The sequence below is a fragment of the Rhipicephalus sanguineus genome, chromosome 1 (assembly GCF_013339695.2).
Source record: "Rhipicephalus sanguineus isolate Rsan-2018 chromosome 1, BIME_Rsan_1.4, whole genome shotgun sequence".
NCBI classification, from domain to species: Eukaryota; Metazoa; Arthropoda; class Arachnida; order Ixodida; family Ixodidae; genus Rhipicephalus; species Rhipicephalus sanguineus.
Window position 1 is genome coordinate 275,805,663 of NC_051176.1, and position 22,364 is coordinate 275,828,026.

Below are 22,364 nucleotides of genomic sequence, written 5' to 3' on the forward strand. Positions count from 1 at the left end.
AAGCGAGAAAACCTGGAGGACGCTTGAGCTTCGCCTTCAAGATTATATAACGCGGTAGCGTAATCGGGCCCCGTGAACGTCGCCTTCAACCATGCCGCAAGGAAAGGAACGTTTGTGCGCGTAACCTTGGCCGTTTCCAACTATCCTAGAATGCCTACTGCAAGTACAGTTGCGAATTTCCCGCTACACCATAATTCTTCCTTTTTCAAATTCCCGAAGTACCCACTACACGTCCGTAAGGTGCCATGCGCACCTGCGCAGCTGCACACTTTGTTATGGGTGGGCAGCTTTAAACCACCCACTCGTTGCGCAGTTCACATGTTTTGACGCCTGGTTCGATTATGCAGTTCTGCCACGCAATATTACACGCGTTAAGGAGACTCCTACCACTGCATGACAGTGTTATACCGTTTTTTTTTTACAAAGCAGTTTCAAGCACTGACGTGGCTCCGTGGTAGAACACCTGTTAACCACGCAGAAGGCTTATACTCCATTCTCGCTCTGATCGAATATTTATTAATATTTTTATTTGCATCTATTTCGAACTTTCGCATCTATTTTCGAAACTTCATTGACAACGCCGATTTTTCGCTCACAACCAACGACGCCGACACCGACACCGGCATTTCTGCGAAACGAGCTATTTAACGCTATCGCGTTAAAAGGTAATTGCTAAAGAGAAAATTAATACGCATATTTCGCTTGGCCATGCCCCCGTACTGAAAGCACCGCGCCTCACATCCATTCACTTGGAACTATAAAAATTCAAGCAATTACTGAATGAATCACCAGACCGCAATAACGGTCGAGATATTTCTCGCACACTTGGACTGCAATTCACGTGAAAAAAAAAGGAGCGAAATGGTCGACGCCGCAATGTGGTCGACATTTAGAAAGTGACGTGGACTCGACGGAAATGCGCAAGTTTAAAAATTGGCGCCACTTAGTTCGAATTAAACATCATGCAGACAGGACAGAACGCAGTAGAAAGCCTTTTATTTGTTGATTGCTTACAAGCTAACATATTTTACGATGTACTCTTGCATTGGTTCAATCTCCAAGGATTTCTTCGTTATATCTTTAGCTGGCGGGTCTATTTTTAAGCTTAGAGTTCTTCTTCATTTCGGATTGGTTCGAGTTTTTTTAACAATATGTTCCATCATTACGTGAGCAGGCGCTTACGCGGCGCCTGTCGTCTGCCCCCCTGCAGGGCCTCCTAGCCATGGGATCTTGTTTTATTCATGGGCAGCAGCAAGTGAAGATACGCTAACGTGGGAAGGGGACGGCCCGGCAGGCGTGACCAAGGTTGGTGAGGTAGGGCCCCGAGAGCTGTGTCTGAAGGAGACGAGAGAACTCTTGCTCGTAGCCCTTCTCAATGACCTGGTACAGGGGCAAGTCCCTGAGTCCGGTGAAGTAAACACGAGCGGTGGGTGGCCTGAGCAACCTGAAGTTGACCGTGGGCTGGCCGCCAAGCGTGGACGTCACCTCGACCAGCGCGTGGTTGGTGGCAAAGTCAGCCCGAGTTCCAACGCGCCGGGTGGCGCTGCCCGCGTAACTCAAGTCGGAAGTGGCGCTCACGGTAATGCGGTCGAGGACGACGTTGCAGCCGACGGTGACTCGACCGGGTCCAGATGATCCGGGCCGGCCGCAGTCGCCTTGACGCCGGATCTGCCCCAGACCGGTGACGTTGACGATGCGCATCTGTGCGCTTAGAGTGCCAGGCTTGCCCAGGTTGGTGAAGTAAGGAGCCACTGCGAGTGGATCCAGCCTGTTTCGACGCATGAGATCGGCCATTTGGTAACCGAGCACCTGGTCGATGTAGCGGTTGGCATCGCTGACGCTGGCACTGAAGGCCCCTGAAGGAGAGAGTTATGGACAATCGCATATCAGTGTCGTCAAGACTCATATGATGAAAGTTCATGCCGCCTAATGCCAAGTAATACAACATGCGACAAGTCGGAAAGATGACAACGTTTCTTATTTGTACCCTGAAGTCAAGAGTAGGCGGAATCACGTCTGGTCCGGAGGAGGCATTGCAAGAAGATGAAATTGAGCACCGACCACGAATAAAAATAACAAAGACGGTCATTGTGAACAAGGCGCCCGTTGATAGGAAAAATTCGTGTCGTTTTCATTTGCAGTCGGCGTTCATTTTCAACTTCTTACAATTATTTGAAACACGCTCAAGGACTGGGGAATTCTGCGCAATAAAAAAGCCATGTGTTCATTGCCATCATCACGGGAAACAGCGCGCGCGAATGGGACAAGAAAGACTGACAGGACTTGGCGCTGGCTAACAACATGAGCGTTTATATCGTAGGTATACAAATATATACGTCCGGTCTTTCTTGTCCCGTTTGCCCGCGCTGTTTCCTGTTATGAAGCCAAGCCGACCACCTCAAGTTCATACCCTTTTAAAGTTCATTGCCATACGACGCGTACTCTGCCATTGCTTTAAAGAAGAGAAAGAATATCACTATTAATTTTTTTTTTGTAGGAACAAATTGCATTTCAGCATTTGCCCACGTTCTCGAGATTTTTCAGGGGCTTCATATGACCCGTCTGGGGAGGCCAGTGAAACAACGTCGCGGTCTTCGTTCAATACGTCGATTACAATCCTTGCTTATGATGCCTACTTGCCTCAAGTTTCACAGAATCTGCAGCGCAAGCACTTAAGGGCTGAAAGAAAGGCGACGCCGTGAAAGAAGGAAGGCAGAGAGGGAAGCACACTAGCGCTTGTTTTCAGTCACCAGCTCGCCTCATTGCCTCAAGTTCGTATCAAGGTGTTGCCGCAGCTGTCGCCTGTTTAGATTAATCTTAGCAGCGCCTTTATGTAATTAAATGCGAAGCATTTCTTAGCGAACCTCTGGCACTTTGAGCGTTTCTATCTACGTATCTATCTATCTATCTATCTATCTATCTAGCCGCCTACGTCTGGGTGCTCTCATAATCGCCTCCTTAACTTGGTGTAGACCAAAATTTGCATGGGAGGGTAAGAGGATTTGACGAATGACTGCCGGGTCATGACATGAATAACATTAAAATCATGTCGAGTACGTCGTCAAACCCTTTCCACTAGACACGTGTGGCACATACCCGTTTACCACGGGCCGCGGTGTACGGGTATGTGCCACAGGTGATTGACAGTTTATATCTACCCAGGAACGGCGAGAACAGACATTGGTAACTTAAATGCTAGAGCGTTAAGAAAAACCAACATCGGCAGCGTTGACTCAACGAATGGAAAGAATGAAAATTAGGATCCCAGCAGAAATCGAACCCAAGCATTCTGCGTGGCAATCAGGTATTCTACCACTGAGTCACGCCAGGTCTATAAACTGGTTTGGAAAAACGGCCTACGCAGGCGTAATATCGGTGCAACGTCAATTGTGGTTGTGGTGCCGGCTGTCTAATTTTACAAGAAAGCATTACCCAGGTAGCACACATGGTCTAGAAAACGTTTTTTTAGGGATGAAACGGATAAAACGGATTCTAAACCAATTTCGACGTTTTAAAAACGTCATAGAAAATCCGTATTATATCCGTTTTTGATAACGTCTAGAAAACGCATTTTTTAAGACCATTTTGATCTGGAACGTATATTTGAAGACGTTTGTTCGATTCTAAACCAATTTCGACGTTTTAAAAACGTCACAGAAAATCCGTATTATATCCGTTTTTGATAACGTCTAGAAAACGCATTTGTTAAGACCATTTTGGTCTGCAACGTATATTTGCAGACGTTTGTTCGATTCTAAACCAATTTCGACGTTTTAAAAACGTCACAGAAAATCCGTATTATATCCGTTTTTGATAACGTCTAGAAAACGCATTTGTTAAGACCATTTTGGTCTGCAACGTATATCTGAAGACGTTTGTTCGATTCTAAACCAATTTCGACGTTTTAAAAACGTCACAGAAAATCCGTATTATATCCGTTTTTTGATAACGTCTAGAAAACGTATTTTTTAAAACCATTTTGGTCTGGAACGTATATTTCAAGACGTTTGTTCGATCCTAAACCAATTTCGACGTTTTAAAAACGTCTTGTTTGTGACGTCTAGAAGACGCACTTTATAAGACGTTTTGTCGCCCAGCAGCGGACCGCGCGCCACTTGGCCCATGCATGCATGGGCATGCATGAACCACCACGAATTGAAATTTGAACTGGAGCCTGCGCACGCCATCTCTCACTGCGATAAAGAAAGTAGCGCGCAAAAGAATAAAGGCGTATGGTGTCTACATTGCATCAGCAATAATGAAGACTTCAAAGCTCGTTAACCAGTAAACTTTACGTCATTTACTGTAATTTACTCGCAGCGATAACCGTCTAACTTCTGCACGAAGGCCTTAGCGCTGACTGTATCCATCCGCGCGGCCGTTGCTTCTGCAATTTCAGTTAAGCTCGCCGATTTCGCATGGGCGGTCGAGCTCACCGGTCATGCACTCTTTTGCTATATTTTGTGCTTGTGTCGTGGTTCGTGGAGGCTATAAACGCAGCTGTGAAGAAACTACTTCGCTGCGTGTTAAACTTGTGGACCCGAATGGAAGTATGTCTCTGTGGAGCGACTGTTACTCTGACTGACGGTTAGAGTCCCGTAAGATTCTCTGCGGAAAAATTCACTCATCAGCTTGCGCGCGGGACGCTCTCGCAACTTCCTTTCTTCTATGCTCGAGGGACGGGCGTGGTTACTTTGATGTGCAATTAGTTTTCTGTGGATTGGCGGATACTGTAACCACGGGCTTCTGTAATTTTTGAAGGTAAGTTCATTTTTACTGCATTTGCGCTCAGTATTTCAGAACTATGGCAAATGAAAAAGCGTGTTCCATTGCATCACGGGCTGCATGTGATGTTTCAGCAGTACGTTACTGCGGAATTTATTCAGCATACATGATAAAGTTGTCTAAACGTAAATGCACGTCGTGGTTTCCGTTCATGCTCAAACGAACATCGGCGAAAACCATATTTATATTTGTTAACCTAATTTCAGTAAAATGACTGTCTTTTCTTGGCCGCATGATGAGTTTCAAGATACACATTAGCTTAAGCTACGTGTGCCGCGTAAGAAGTTTTAGAATAGGGTACGCAAAGATAGCGTTCGTTGGGCGCATACGCGAGGATGGCGTACGACGCATGCGGAGTAGCCAGTTTTACAATGGGATACGCAGATAGCGTTTGTTGCGTACGTAGCGCATAATGCATGCGCAATGGCGATGAACGAACGCAGAGCTTCGCGCACCCAATTTTAAAACTGCATTGTTGGAAGTTACGGCATGTGTCATCTGTTTTATTGTGTCACTGAAGTTTGTGGATGAGAGAATCTTTGCAGCGACAGCGTACTGGTTCATGGTTCCTTCCACAGTACAAGCTGCATGTAACGAGAGGCTGGGCACGCTTTTCTGTTAGTTGCGAATTTCTGAGGGCATGAGAGTCAAAGATGCGTTTCACGGGGAGGAGTTGGCATGTTTTTTCAGTGCTGCCTTGACTATCTCGATGCGCTTTCGGACTTGTGATTTGTTTCCCCTACTCTGTTAACCTCCTCCTTTCTCGGTAAAGCCTGCAGCTCTTAGCAGAACCAAGAGGTTCTCTTGCGCGTCTCTTGTGCCTGGTTAAATATAGCAGGCTCGCTCTCTGTCGCCATACCGTGTTATCGAGTTTTCATCTTTTCACACCGTCCTATAGGTATAATAAAAAATACTGAAATGATCTTTTCTCCTATTTATTGCAGATGGTATTTGCCCTAGATGTTTAGAATTAAAGGCTACACCAACTAAATTATTACTTTCTTTTTTTTGATGGGCTGACTGACAGGTTTTAGTATGAAAAAAATGGATGTCAAGAGATTGACATTTTTCTCTTTCCCTTGGAAACTTTCAAAAACAAAAGGTCACAGTTTGTAAAGCAGTTAACACACGAAGAGGGTGGGCTGCGTTAACAGGCGTGATTCCGGAATTGGCTGCCAATTTCAAAATTCGTTTTCTAAAAAACTGAACGACTTACGGTTGTATAATTTGGCACATATCATCAGGGTACCGTAGAGAACCCATGTTTAGAGTTTAATTCAAATCGGTGAATATCAAAAAATCCCCAGAGTTCCCTTTAAAGCTACGTTTTCGTTTGTTCAATTCAATTTATTTATTCACTTTGCAGACTTCCGGATGTGCCTAGTGATTTCCATCAAGTACCTGTCATGAAGCCATGTGTTCAGACTGACTTGCCACACATTGTGATATTTTGACGCTGAGCAATGTGATGTACTAAGTGCAATACCCTGATCTGCCTCTGACAATCCTGAGTTTACAGCTGTGTGCTTTTTGAGTAAAAAATGGGGAAGAGTCCCAATTTTTTTACCTGATGTGTCTTATCATTATATTAATTTGTTCTTTTAGCCTGACATTTTCTAATACTGGGCATCATAAAAGAAAGATGTTTTTTTATCAGGCTGGCATTTTCATATTCCTAAATTTTATTTATTCATTTTAGTAAGTGGCTCATTCATTGTAATTTTTGTGGTCGTTTCGATTAGTTTTCTGTTCATACATTTTGTTTTCGCGCTACAATTGGTTTAGTTGTACTTTTTGTTATATGTCGCTATAATTTACAGTGTTCATATTTTCTGCTAGCCATGGCACATTTAAGCTTAACTGTGTGCTCTCTAGGGATGTCAGACGTACCATGATTTCTGGGATAAGTTTTGTACGCTGCATTTCGAAGCCTGAAACCGTTACTTCTTTAGTGGGCGCCGTTTGAAACACGGATGCTGCATCCACAAATATTTTTAGCTAACGTCTAAAACGGCGCCTTTTGTTCCCAACGTCTAGTCTTATTCTGTAATGATGCCAGAGTTTTTTGCCAACATTTTTTCAGTGAGAAATGTTCCAACAGAGGCATGTTGTAAGAACGTTTCTAAAAGTTTCATTTTGTGAGCAATACACTTCAGCAACAGTGATTTTGCTAGCAATTTACGTTCTTCTTTCATTACGCATTCTTGCCTGGGTGGGCCAAATATTATTTTGCAGTTTTGTTTTGGTATTAGTGATTTACATTGGAGTCGATTTCCACTAGCTGTGGTCTTAAGTAGCGCTCTGAACGATTGTTTTGAAACGAAGGGAGACACACACCAGGTGCCTGATTCATGCCTCCTTGCCTGCTTTGAATGCTGTGTTGGAGCAAGATGGCGAGTTGGGCCTGTTGGTTTACGTTCATGTTTGGAAAATTAGGTTGAAGCACACTGAAAAAAAAAAAAACGTGGACAGTAGAAGTGGACAGGAGTAAGCGCTGTCCTGTCCACTTCTACTGTCCACGTCTTTTTCTTGTGTTGCTGTGGCTCGGTGTAGGGTCTTCTAACTCATTCACCTATCGCACTGGTAGGGCAGATTCATCAATGTGCGTAACTGCAACTTTGTAGAGACTTTCGATCATCATTTGTGCCGCTGTATGCTATTTCAAACACATCGCCGGACTCTCCAGTGTGCCAGTGTGCCTTCAGGAGACTTGAGGGTCGGCCTTTTCCCGAAGGAAATACCTTGGGAGTCTGTCTTCATAGCACATCAGCCCAGAAAACCATACGAGCCCTCCTGCAGTACTTCAAGGCAACAAAATTGAGTGACCACCTGTGATACGCTTTTCTGTGTGTGTGTTGTGAAATGTCTCTTTCTCTCTATTTTTACTCCCTCATTCTCCTCCCATGAGTAGGGTAGCAAACTGGACGCTAGTTAACCTCCCTGCCTATCCTCTGTTCCTTCTCTCTCTCTCTCCTTCCTACAAGAAAAAAGTTCAGCGGAAGATTAAGCGTTGAGGAAACGTTTCATCATGAATGCTTGTCTTCGTCAGGGCCCTGACGCATTTTCAATTTTGCTCGCGTTTATATACACGCACACATACAAACGCACGCACGAACATACATAAAGTATGGTGGAACCCCCCCCCCCCCCCCCGAAAAAAATTTCTCACTACGCCCCTGCCTGACGGAAACTAGTCCCCTTGTCTAGTCGTTGGCTTCAGCGACATTCCCTTTTCGACAATTTCTCTTCACTTCATCCTTGCGTTTGATTAAGTAAAGCTAATGAGACGACGCTTACATATTGCAGAATGGCTGTGCCAGATCCTAAATTTTGTGATATTGCACTGTTAGTTGTTTGACAACAATTCTGCGAATGATGAATCGTGCAACAAAAAGTGTTCTTGAAGGTTGGATACTATATAGCTGCACTTTAATTACCGCGATATTTTGCGTTCTTTTGCCGCTTCTGAATAATGTTATATATTCGCATGCTATATCTCATTTCGTGGTTCTTACGTTTCTATGCTGTACAGGAGTCGTTGCTGTTTTACATAATAAATTATTACATGACCACTTTTGTCTGTGAATCGACTGAGCTCTCACTCTGTAATGGTAATTACCGAATAAAGTAACTGTAATTACTATAACAGAGAGGGCTTCCTAAAAACGTGCACTATTATAATTGCATGCGCAAAAACAAAACAGCTAAAAGAAAAGAGATCCTGCATGACGTCTTAAAGACGTTTAGAAAACGTCTTTTCAAAGACGATGCAATGGGATATTTTTATTTTAAAAATGGGATTTTTTGCGACGTTTTTAAAACGTTTTCTAGATCGTCTTAAAAACGTTTAGAAAACGTCTTTTCAAAGACGATGCAATGGGATATTTTATCTGTTTTAAAAATGGGATTTTTTTGCGACGTTTTTAAAACGTTTTTAAAACGTTTTCTAGATCGTCTTAAAAACGTTTTTTAGATCGTCTTAAAAACGTTTTCTAGATGGTCTTAAAAACGGATTCTAGCCGGACATTAGACGAGATATAAAACGTTTTCTAGACCTTTAGCTTCTTTTTCGTGACGTTTTCTAAACGTTTTTATCGTCTCGGATAAACGTTTATAAAACGTCAATTATCCGTTTTGTGCTACCTGGGTAAACACTACATGATACTCCTACGACATGTACTCCTACGATACAGGCGTCATATCAGATTAACGTCGGTAGTTCCAGTGTTGGCTACGCTTTTATAACAGTCCAATAAACATTACATTTGTATTCCTACGATTCAGCAAGCTATATTGAAGCATTGTTCGACCCCGGAGGAATACAATAACGAAAGTTACATATGATATCCACATCACCGCACCGTAAAGTGCACTTCGCCCACCAGAACGACGCAGTGTCCTCTTCATTTCTTACGAGGCTGGGCGATGGCCTCATGCTGACCGAGGATGATGCCAGATTGATTGACAGCCTCTTTGTAGACTAGGCTACGTAGGCCACATACGCCCAGGTAGTCTACGAAAACGACAAGCACCATCCACTGATGTTGGTCTATGTAGCACTATCCAGGCCTACCAGCCTCGACGGCCTATACCTCACCAACGCGAAGGGTGGCTTCAGGTTCCGACATGTCGCCGGCTCTGTCGACAGACAATTTGTCGACGAAATGACCGAGGCATCCACGAAATCCAACAGCTCTACTATACCACATACTTCCCTACACATGGACCCCTCGTCACCACGATCACGACCGGATCCTATAACAAGTCATGACCAGCTGCTGGCGCTCACTGATCACGGTGATGATGCCCTTGTTCAAGAACTGTCAATAACTTCTTGCACACATGCACACGGGTTCGTGAAACGTGCGTGCATTCTCGGGACACGTATAAGCACTACATATCAGCTTACCGCTTCTGGTGTTGGTAATAGCCACGTTGCCATTGGCAGCGTTACCCAACCGTAAACAACTGGTTATATAACACATATGCGGCTCTTCGACATATATATGTGTGCGTATAAAATTTATACAAATCTTTACCGTCATTTTGTAACGTGTCGCTCAGTAAAAAAGTTACGCCACAGTCACCTACCCGCCGCATGCTTCGCACAACATCGACTCCCACGGTTCGTAGGATCTGCCGAATTTTTTTTTCATGGTGTAATCAAAACATCATTAACTGGTGCCAGTTGACCACTCTTTGAATGTTTCGGTAACCGCCAACTGTCCTTGCTACGCACTGTGACAGTGGTGCATTTCTATCATGGCCATGTTGGCGCTCTAAATTAAGGTGGGAAAAGTTATTTCATGTATAAACATTCAACCTAGGACGACTTTCATATTATATCTGAATAACAAAGGAAATTCATCGGCACTTAAAGCAAATATGAGTTTTGTTTATTTATTTATTATTATTTTTTTAAGTGAAGCAACCAATATTTTATCAACACACCCTAAAACATCGGCGGCTGTTCGCTGGATACACTTTATTAACGCTCGTTTTTTTTTTTTTTCGGGAGTTGGGGAGGGGGCAGTCGGTGCATTCTTGAACACATAAAGGGGCAGCTCAAAGAAAAAAAAAGCGAGAAAGTAAGTACATAGTACTACCGATGACTACCTGTGCAGCATTTTTCTCTGTCTGTGTTTTCAAGAATTGCATAAAACTAAAGCAAGGCACTGGCTGCCCTCTGCTTTCTGTATGCTTGGCATACATATAGCAAAGGACATGACTGGTGATGTTAAATCAACTTACCGGCGAAAAGAGCGAAGAGGACGACTGGAATCATTTTTGAGGGGGACCTAGAAGAGAGTAACGCAATAAACCGGTGAGGACTATGCAGCTAGTGTCGCAATCGCCGGAAGTATGATGTCATCAAACGCACTTGCACAGTAGCCTCATACTTTTGCTACCAAACTGTACCTCGCATGTGAGTGCGCGTACAAAATACAAATATTAACAGCGCACAGCCCTTTAACTGCCCAAGAATATAGCTATGAATTCCATTATAGTATAGCGATAACAACTATAGGTGATGCAGTTCGTTGCGTGATTTCATTTGTGAACAAATAAGTCGGCCTCAGTTCGACAAAACCACGTGCAATGTTTAAATTATAACATCGAGATATAACATGCATTCTTTTTAATAGGCTTGCAGGCAAACGAGCACAAACAACTTACTCGCTATTCCTCCTTTGTAGCGCGCACACGAAAGGATGAAGATATATGATCACACATAGTTATTTCTATTAGCACTTAAAATTCAACATATGCCTCTCTGGATAGCGGCATAACCTTTCTGGGTATGTCGGATAATAATGGTGCGCGTATTGGCCATCACGTGCACGCGGTGCTTGGACGTAAATGGCCAGTACGCTTATGGACGCCTCATGCATGAAAATTGAACGTGATGAGACATGAAATTAAATGTGAATGCAACTTTTATTCTCTGCGTGTTCATTTCACTGTTTCAGAACGTCTTAGAGCTGCTCTTAGTGCAACGCACACGAATGTATAGTCAACGCAGTTTACTTTTCTGAACTACCTGCATCCTAAGATACAGTTCTACAATGTAATTCTTCTGTACGCTTCTATTGACGAGCTAGACAATATGCTTAATCTAGCCACCCCGCCGCAAATAGTGCATCGGAGGTTTTTTTCCTCTCTTTTGTTTCTTACTTTAGTAAATGACTCTTTGCGTTTGTGTGAAAATCTCTCTTTACCGAGAAAGCTCCTTTAGAAATTAATCTTCGGTGTGACTTCCAAATCGAACTAAAATATTTTAGCTGAGGAGGAGGCCTTTCGACGTTCGTTTAGCTGCGTATATCACTCCTCTCCAAGTCTAAGTGCATGGACACAACGTTTAGTACAGCTTTCGCTGCAAGTTCTACGTATAAATATTTTACCAGTATAAACGTAGGGTTCTAAACATGGGTTTTGAAACGCTCGTATAAAGATGCAAAGTGCGATTTTCCTGGGTATCACTCCATAGAGCTGTACAAGAATAGCCGAGTGCTTACCTTGCTATTGAGCCGGCTTCCTGGCATCAACTCGAGTGGGCGCCTTATATGAGCAGGGATATCAGATAATAGTTGCGCGACGAGATTGTCATTTCGCAGTCAGCAGGTGATCGTCCCACATGCAACGGGGAACTAGTGGTTTCGGCGGAGCTCTTATCAGCTTTGTTTGAGATAACTGGAACAGCGCTCACTTCGCAGTCGAGGCGGAAACAGAACAATGGACAAGACACGAAAGTGAAATTTCAACCCCTCGATGCAGTGTAGTACATATCCCTGTTTTGCACTCTTCGTTATATTCATATTCACTTATATTCATTCATAGTAATTTCTTGTAATTCAATTTCGCCTCGTAAGTACTTAGTCGAGGTGGTAGTGGGTGCGTGAATTCTGTAAAGGACGACAAAAAGAAGGAAAGTGGCATCTATTGTCGCACACTTCGCTGGCTTTTATTAAGAATTATATTCAGACATGCTTGTTATCTTTACTTATATAATTTACTGACACCTTCCGTATAGGTACGCTGTAAATTGAACTAGCGAAGCGCACCGTTTCTCGTGTGGTTTTAATATTGATGGTTACCCGTTTCATAAGCTGACGCCACAAGGCAGCTTCGCTAATTAACCATAAAATGCTTTTATTATTCATATTTCGAATATAGGATGTGTGTATTGTCTTAAGCAACCATGAATAGTTTTAAAGGCGTATAGTTTCTTTTCAAGGCTGTACCAGGAATTGTGACTCGTCTACGAGTGAAGAAAACGGTAAGCCTCTACCAACGATTTGTTGCGTACGTCTGCTCAAGTTCTTTATTTCACTTTGCACATAAAAGAAATAAGTAATTCAGGGGCAGTTCAGGGGCAGGGACAATCGTATGCTTTCAATTCAATCATTGGATGCGCATGAAGTAAAACAAATAGAAATTGTCTCTTGATTGACCTCTCGACTGCCAGGCTCGGTTATCGACGAATGTGCAGATAACAAATGCAATAAAACACGAAGAAATGGCTTGCCTGAATTGCGTGCTGATACGAAGGAGACAGTAGAGTGAAACGTAGCTCGGTTATCAAGACCACCATTGTCTCTGGATTGCTATATCATATTGGGAACAGGTAAATGAAGATAAGGGGTGTTTTTGCGAACTCGGCAGCGTCTAATATAGTTCTCTTATTATCTGAAGGGTTGGGCACCTTTGCACCGGTTTCACGTAAATTCCAGCCGATAGTGTCGTGCGAGTGAGAAGATCTGTCGGAGCAACTCTCCTCAGAGCGATTGCTCTTTGAACTGCAATTTTTACCTCCCAGGGGGCGGCAACGCGCTACGGTCTGAAGAACTTTTTCGAAACTTCGCCCGGGTATAGATGTCGACGACGGGCTTGTGCCTCTATAGCTGATTACTGACTCATAATTGGGTCAATATATACGAGCCGCAGTGGAATTTAGTGGGGAGTTAAGATGCTTATTCCGCTCTTGGTCAATTAAGCGTTTACGTATTTTGTACCGATCTGTTTCATTATCTTAGCCCTCCACAAGGTCGTCGCTGAGTTGCCACCGAGCCGCCGAATAGGTCAGTTTTGAACATTGACCATTAGGATATGTCAGGCTATCACCGAAACGATTACTGATTAACAAAATTTTACTAATTGCTTTCTAGTGAATCACTTCAAGTGGCACTTGCTAATTGCTGACTTGGTAATTTGTATCAGCCAGTACTCGAAGCATATACAGGGTGTTTCAAGAAATGTGTCCAACCTTCTCAAAAAATCAGGAAAATGCGATATTTGATTGCTGCCTTCAGAATTGGTTTTTCTGTAGTGGCCGGGATTTTAAGATGGTTAAATAAATTAGTTGGGACTGTAATTAAAAAAGTTAAAATAATTAACTTTTTAATTAGTGGAGTTAGGTGGTTGTGTCAAATGGTAGAATTGAAGTTCTTCATGCCAGAAACCCATCCAAACATTGAGATTTCGAAAAAGCGGCCTCTAGTAATAATTACGAAGTAATGAAATTCAACCGAATTCAATGGCGAAACCTAAACAGAAACATGGAAGAACGCAACTGCCATATTCTTCTGAGACGCCCAAAATGAGTGAATGAATTTTTATGTAGCGCTAGGCATCTTAAGATGGTTAGAGACATGACTTGAGACAGTAATTAAGAAAGTTAGATTAATTAACTTTTTAATTATTGGAGTTAGATGACTGTGTCAAATTGGAGAATTGAAGGTCTTCGTGCCAGAAACCCATCCCAACATTGAGATTTCGAAAAAGCGGCCTCTAGTAATAATTACGAAGTAATGAAATTCAACCGAATTCGATGGCTTTCGCTTTTGAAAGCCATTGCATTTCGTTGAATTTAATTACGCCACAACAATTACTAGAGGACGCTTTTTCGAAATCTCAAAGCTCGGATGGGTTCCTCGCATGAAGAACTTCAATTCTCCCATTTGACACAATCACCTAACTCCACTAATTAAAAAGTTAATTAAAGTAACTTTCTTAATTACTGTCCTAAATGATGTCCTTAACTACCTTAAGATTCCGGCCGCTATAGAAAAAGCAATTCTGAAAGCCCCGAGCAAAAATCGCATTTTCTTGATTTTTTGAGAAGGTTGGACACATTTCTTGAAACACCCTGTATAAGCTTTTGCTATGAACTCTTTGCCCTGCACCTCTTTAGAGAAACACGTGCTTTATAACAGCGGCATCCCGACACCGCTGTTATGTGGAATCCCATATACAGTGTTTTATAATATGCGGAAGCCGCCGAGGAAACACGTGGCGTTGAACGACGAAGTTGACGTCAACAAGATAGATTTGTATTTTACCTCAAGCTCGACACTTTGATTCAGCTCTCTTCACGTGAACTTTCTAGTCTCTGTACTGACTTGGAGGTGCGTTCACAAGCTAACTTGTTTATACGACTGTCGCTTTCGTTTCGAAATATTACTTCGCAAAAAGAAAGCGAAGCAACTAATTGCGAAACTGACGTGCAAGAGGCGTATCCTGTTCGATGAATGCAACGAGTTCACCGGTGCGTACGTGAAACTTCTAACTGAAAAGTAGACAGAGTCCAAATATCGTTTCTCGCTTAGTATGGCGTCTTTTTCTACACGAATAATCTGTTGCATTTGGCGATAGTCGATCTTTTTTTTTTTAATCGGTCAAAATTAATAGTGCGTCGGTGTCGTCATTAATCGACTAGTCACCGTCGATGAGCGGTTTTTTTTTTTTCGTCGATTAATCGATTAATCGACGTATAGGGCGGGCGCTTTCAATGAAGTTGAAATACATTTGTGTAGGACTATTTAAAATCGTTTGGTAGCTGGAGCAACTATTATAAACAGAAGTGCGTAACGGTTTGATAAATGATATTATTTATTTTGTTGAATACTAAATATGATTTGTGCTAATGACTGCGGTGTCGTTCCAATGCGGTAAACCTCAATATGTGCATTACCGATACAATGAGGGAAAACACAAAGCAGCAATGCGTGCTGGTCTTAACGAGTAGTTATTGAATCGCTCGCATCTATGTGCTGGCAGATGTAGAGGAGGAAGGGAGGGGGGTGCGATACCTGTCAAAGCAAAACAGAGCCTGTAGGAGGGTGTCACAGAAGAAAGGGAAAGATTGCGCGGAAATTGTCTTGACGGCGAGAACACTTGCCAAGGCTGGCTGCGTAACGTATATAAAATGCATGTGCAGTGTGGGGTAAGCGAGGGCAAGCACTTGACTCGGACGGGTGCGACATTACTTGGGACTCGAGGAAACAGTCGACACTAAATAACTGCTCCACTCGCTCACCATGCACTCGCCCCTGCATCACAGTCGCTGCTTTTGCTCAGTGTTCAAGGGCAATTTTAGAATTTTTGCGTCACTCCTTTCACTGTCTGTAAATCGATTAATCGACAAAGATTAATCAATGTAAGTCATTTAACTGAAAGGTGGACATCGATGACGATTAATCGTTTTGCGGGATACTTTTCATCGATTAATCGATTAATCATTCGTCTCTATTACCATCCCTAATTGCATGCTGCAACCTGAGCTGAATACCGGAGCTTCTAGTTCGCTGCAAACAACGCACTGCATTTGAGTGCGGCTTGAATAACACTAGCATACGGTGGCGTGACCTGAGTTCGCGAGTGCTTGCCTACGTATACGTACGTCCCATTAGAATTAGAATCGTTTTAGGAGAAGATCTGCTCTCGTCATAAGAATATTACAAAAGAACGCTATTACGTCATAATGCCTCACTCGAGTCTATTGCGATAAGCCATTCTGAAAATTTATCGTCCGGTGATTCTCTGTCTACATGCGTGTGACTTCTCAGACCTCATAATAATATGGGAGGTATGCTACGGCATTATAATCTCCTGCTATTTTCTAGTGAACCGGCTGCCCTTCGAGAGTCTTCGGTGTCCACGACGGTCGGCAGAGACAACAGCATCTCGTCGATTGCCGCGCTCATGAAATTCATCCTTTCAGTGCCAAAGGTCTAGTTTTGACCTGCATAATGTCGCCGCCTTAAAATACTTGCGGTGATATATCATGCACTAATATCAGGACGACAGCAGAAGGTGTTGGTCAGGACAGCCTTCAGCATCAGCGACCCTGTTACAAACCTTGGTAAAACGTCAAAGGGTCCCAGTTCTTATCTGCCTAATTCTCTCACATGAAATAATGAAACACTGATTCAAGTAACTAATGACCGAATAATTTACATGCAATCCACCCAAAGGCAAGCTGACAGATACATGCGTCGAATTCTGGATGCAGTGCGTTCTGCCAGGTTGACAGAAGGTGCTTTTATTCAAAGTGGTGCGCTCATCACAAATAAACATAGTACTAAAACCGCCCTTTCTTGGCCTTCATTCGTTCGAGGAAATATAGAATAATGTTGTCACTGCTTAGAATACATTCTTAGCCGACAACTCCCCCCCCCCTTCGTTTATTTCTTTTTCATATGCGCGGTATTTTGTCAGAAACCACTCTTGCACTCCCTTTTTTTACATTTACGGTAAAAACGCCCGCACGCTTCCCGTTTGAAGTTCGGAAGTAGTTTGGCGTTTTGGAAGCATGCAAACGCACGTTCTGTTTTTCTGCCACATCGGTTGCGTTGACAGAAAGTTCAACTTAAAGCGCCAGCGCTCGGCGGCACGCAAGGCGCCACTGCTTAAACGCAAAGACAGTGTGAAGCTCGTGAACGATAACCGCAATAAATGAGCACTTCGCTGTTACATAGAGTATTTCGTGTCGATTTCATTCCATATTTGGTGTTATACTTAACTTCTGATCTGCTCTGATGCTGAAAAAGGCTAGTCTTACCGTAATTCACCCGTGGATTTGATAGTTCCTATTTGAACGTATCAAATTAAACTTACTACAGATGGACATAAAGCTAAACGAGTTGAGGTGGATTCAAACTGATTTCAGTAGAGTAACAGCACAAAGACGAATTATTAGGGAACGGGCACGGCAAGTGATCTTCTAACCACGATATTATCTTATTGAATGAATGTTTTGTGAATGAATAATTCAGCTGTGACAACAGTGCACAATCTGTCAGTTCACCACTTTATGAAGTTGTTATCAGCCCCGACAGCTTCGTATCTGTTGCAACGTATCTCTCCACACAATCGTAAGTCGTGTTTTCGAGCTTTGTGTTTAGATGACGACATATCCCCCACATGAAAGTTCCGTACGGCATTGTAATAATTCGATACGTTTCTCTAACAACTATAAGAAATCGTATACAGTTATTAAAGTGATGTACGCAATGTTTCAGTAAGGTCGCCCAGGTGCCTATGCTTTAAAATTAATTCATGCGATGGGTGGTCGATGCGAAAGCCGCGGCCTACGCGATTGCATGACACTTGTGCGACGTATAGCGGAGCAATGATTGAGGTCCATGGAGCAAAGTGCGAGAGCTCACTGACTAGTACGGCCAGACGTCCCCACTGCTATCGTGCGCCATTTTTATCGCGGCTTTCACTTTGCGATAGGCTCTTCTGTGTGACAATTGGAATCACATGAATCATCGCTTGCAGGGAGTCTCGAGATAATAAATCAGCATTCCCCGGGTTGTTTCAACCATCGGTAGCACGAGCCTACAAGGTCTTAGTCATTGCACTCATTAGGTAAGTATTTCATCTATCCTAGTAAGATTCATTACAGCATTCTCTTTTTTTTTTATTTCAGTTCGCGACTCTGCTCACCTTGACACTTCTGCATTTATTTACAGTGTCAACGATGCGGCTTACAGTTCTCGCTGTGCTCTGTGCTGGTATGTGCACATCCTTCTCTTCGCTTGCTTTTTGAAACTGAAACCAGTAAGTGCCTACGATGAAAAGCAAATTATGGGTGTATTGCGGTACCCTCAACAGCGTGGTTTTTTTTTTTAAAGGGTCCCTAAACAGCCCATCAAAATACAAAGAACGAGCGCGTTATTTTCTCCAGGCGTTTCGCGTCTTTTCGGCTCAATTCGTGGAACATGAACAGCGTGTTCACGTGACGTCATGAGGAAATAAGCTCTCGATTGGTCCGTACACGAGGGTCCATATATAAATTGTGAATCTCCATGCAGTCGCACGCCCGTTCTGTCTTGTCTCGCATGACTATATATAGTGCGCGATCAAATGATTTCGTTTTGTGCGTTATCCACTGCGGCAGAGATATCAGCGTGTAGCCGAAAAGCGCAAAATCCCGATATAGGCTCAAAGCTTAGTGCTGACATTGTTCATTATTTTTGAATAAGTGGCGAGGAGGGTGATAGCGCCTGTAGGAAGGCGAGAAAGAAACCAATCTCTCGTCTTAGAGCTCGGAGTGGTGAAAGGGCCCCTCACAAGCCTCTGAAAATACAAAAAAAAAAACGAGCGCGACATTCTCTCCTGGTGTTTCTCGTCTTTCTGGCGCATTTCGGGACGCAGAACAGTGATTCCCGTGACGTCAATATAGTACATACTCTCGATTGGTCCATATACTCGAAATATCAGATGTGAATTGTCTCCTGCACCGCTTTGCCATGCAGCCGCCCATCCGTTCTTCCTTGCCTCGCATGTCTATCGTGCGCGATCAACTGATTTCACTTCATTTTCTGTATTTCCAACTGCGAAAACGGAGGTAACAGCGTGTAGCCGACAAGCGCGAAATCTTGATAAGGTGAACGCTTAGTGCTGACGTGGTACACGTGCTTTTAAGGAATAAGTGGCGAGGGGGAGATATGGTCTGTAGGAAGGGTAGCGAAGGCGAGGGGGAAACCACTCCCTCGTCTTTGAACGCGGGGTGGTGAGGGGCCCTTTAAGGGGCCCTTTAACCCTTTCCCTATCGAAGACGAGCTGGGCTAGTCCACCATGAAACAAGCATTTGGGGACGCCGCAGTTAAGCTACCCTGATTCATTTTGCTGTGTTCTCTTCGGCTTCAACAGATAGCGCAGCAAAAATTTTAAAAACACGCTCAAGGCATACACTCTAGTAGAAAAGAGGCTTGATTCACGTAACCGCAATTAGAAATTGGCATCCTCCTCTGTGCGCGAGCGGTGCGCGCGTGCTGGAAGAGGTACGTTTAGGGAATAAATGCCCTTGTTTGCCGAAGTTTCGTGAAATAAAAGTTCACCTGCTAGTGCGGCAGCGACTACACATAGCAACATAGTTTCTCTAAATCATCGGGTTCCGACACGACCACGTCTCGACGTATAGGCAGTGGACGCCCTTAGATGTAAGCAGACCCCCACCGGGACGTGCAAGGTTTGTTTGTACGGACTCGCTTCCCTGCCTATTATTTTTTAAATTTCATATATATATATATATATATATATATATATATATAGTTCTGAAGCGTTGTTACAGAAAACAAACAAACATATATTTATTAATACATGTATGAGAGATAGACTATATACAGAAAGAATAAAGGCACGAATCTTAATGTAAGCGGAAAGGCCGAAAGGACCATTGGGAGACGGAAAAATAAAGAGATGAGAATGAAACGTAGGCCGAGAGAGAAAGCCCAGTCATAATCACAGTAATTAGATAACTTGCAGCGCGGGGAACGCCAATGAAGGCAAAAGCCATCTGTGCAGATCTCTGGTCCTCTCCACCGACGACTCAAGAGGTCGGTATTCTAATATACCTTATGGCAGTAGTCTCTGATCAATATGAGTTAGCGCACTCGCTCGTGATCGTCCTTGTACTATACGCACTGTGTGGAAGAAAGCCACACAGAACGAATGATCACATGTAGCGCATTCAATATAGTGCACACTGAACATGCACTTTGTATATAAATATGTGCACTCGTCGAAGAGGCTCGTCTGCTGGACGTATTTTGCACTACACCGTGCACGCTACCTTCACGACGTCAACGCATGCTACTCATTTCATCGATTACGCTGAGGTATGCGTTTAAAAAAACGTGTAATTGCACATGCCATATACGTAGCCTACAAGGAAGACGAGCCGACGAGGACGTTAGAGGATGGTAATACTTGGTCTGTCAATGCTACCACATTTCAGACATTGCCGACAAAATTTTGAAAGTCTGTCTAGACTTTTTTTTTTGCGCTAGTACAACAAGACGACGAACAAAATGTGCTTCAAAGTAACAAGCGTGTGCTCATGTGGAAAATAATGGTCGCCAGAGGCCGTATTTTGTAACGACGGAGTTCGATTCCCATTTTTCATATCACGCCATTTCACCAATGACAAATGGGGAAAAGAAAAAAAATGCAACTGTTGCAAAATAAGGCCAAAGCTCAGACACTTATAAAAGTTGTTTTGTCGTACTTGTTCTCGTCATTAATCATTGCCACGCGTGCCCACGCGCCACCGCTATTCCCGGAATAAGCCGCTGGCGCGATAGATAAGGATTATAATTGCGTAGAATCAGGAAATCATGAGCAAGAGTCTTCACAAAATATGGCCCTCACATTTGGGACATAGAGCTTTCGCTGTTAATAGGTATGTTACATATGCGTTATAGTGGCCATAATGGTCGCTTTCGCCCATGAAGTAAAAAAAAAAAGTTCTGGATGATATATTGAACTGTATACCAATGAGGCGTTTCCTCTAACTGTGAACGATCACGTGTGTAGTACGTCCAGTATGAATCTTACGGCGCCAGCTGCCTATCGCTCCACGGCACTATCAGATTCACGCTGCCGATGGGCGCAATCCTCAATACTGGCTGCAAAATGAAGGCGGTCTCTCGCTCCTTCATTGCTTCCTTGACGTGACCGAAATTTCCCAGGATAACTCTGCGAAAATTCATTCCTACAAGCCGTTGGCAATGGTCCCATTCATTCAGCAAATAAACAACGATTTGAGATGTACTACATAAAAAAGTGAGACCAAGAAAAAAAAAAGGTACGTTGTCTGCTTTGGACGACAGACTCTTATGTGCTCAGGTGACAGCAGTCAAAATGTTCGGCGAGCATAGCAGTGCTCTTGGCATTTTGAACGGAGAGTGGCCTCATGTCCAGACAATATAGCACATTTTTGTGGCGTAGTTGAGGTGTACGTACAGAACATGTATTCGCATATCGCACTTGTGTACATAGCTCATTCTACGCCATCATCGTCTTTCGCACTACTTTTCTCTCTTTCCCTTTCATGCTTTTCCCTGTGCAGTGTAGCGGGACAGAGACAAAGCTCCTCAGATCGTTCTCTGCTGCTCATAAAATATCAGCTTGGCGTTTCGGCCGGTGACACAGGGTGCAACATGCTCTGCACGTTACCACGTGACGGTGGCTAAACCGATTCGGTTAGGCCTGCCAATTTAAACAGAAAAGTTGAAATGTATGAAGTGCTGCTCAAAACGAGCGATTAAAAAGAAACGTGAAGATTACAAATCGCTGCAACGTAAGAAGTTAGCGCGAGTATTTTTTTTTTTGGAATGAGAGGATGGTGTCCCGTAGCTCTCCTTCCTTCCATCGTTTGCAACAAATCAACCGGAATAAACTTCGCTTTAAGATCTGCGACTCAGCCATAAAAAAAAATGATATTTCATGATTCATGAGGTTTAACTTCCTAAAGCAAAACTGGTGCTCTGAGAAAAGGCACTGTATAGCGCAGCTCATCACGTTCATTTTGACCAACTGACATAGTAAAGATTAAGATGTACCTAAGTCTAAGTGCATAGAACACTATTGTATTACGCTCCCTCCCAAGTTCATGTAGCATTTCGAAATTCTTACGCTACATACCGAAAGCTCAAAGTATGCTTTCTTTCTTTCTTTCTATCTTTCTTTCTTTCTTTCTTTCTTTCTTTCTTTCTTTCTTTCTTTCTTTCTTTCTTTCTTTCTTTCTTTCTTTCTTTCTTTCTTTCTTTCTTTCTTTCTTTCTTTCTTCTTAAAATGCAGTTCAAGTTTATGTAAGGATTCATTTCAAGCTTCTGTTAGCTAAATAGTGACACGCAAAATCCGATACATAAGTTGTTTTTATTCGTTTAAAGGGGTCATGAAGCACCCCTTGGGCTGATTGAAAAAACACATCCTGCGGAAAGCTGACACGGCTATGAACTGCTCTGCCAAATATTACAGTCGTGCGCGCCGCGTAATGGCCACAAGCG

At 43.2% G+C, this 22,364-nt stretch overlaps 1 protein-coding gene across 1 annotated transcript; it reads right to left on the reverse strand.

Moving 5' to 3' along the window:
- Positions 1-1,231: 1,231 nt before the first annotated feature.
- Positions 1,232-10,583, reverse strand: LOC119379017 (uncharacterized). Its single transcript, XM_037648148.2, has 2 exons — positions 10,537-10,583; positions 1,232-1,856 (listed from the first exon to the last, which is right to left on the reverse strand). Exons 1-2 carry the CDS (start codon positions 10,568-10,570, stop codon positions 1,267-1,269), a joined length of 624 nt encoding a protein of 207 aa, XP_037504076.1. The 5' UTR covers positions 10,571-10,583; the 3' UTR covers positions 1,232-1,266.
- Between the last annotated feature and the right edge of the window lie 11,781 nt (positions 10,584-22,364).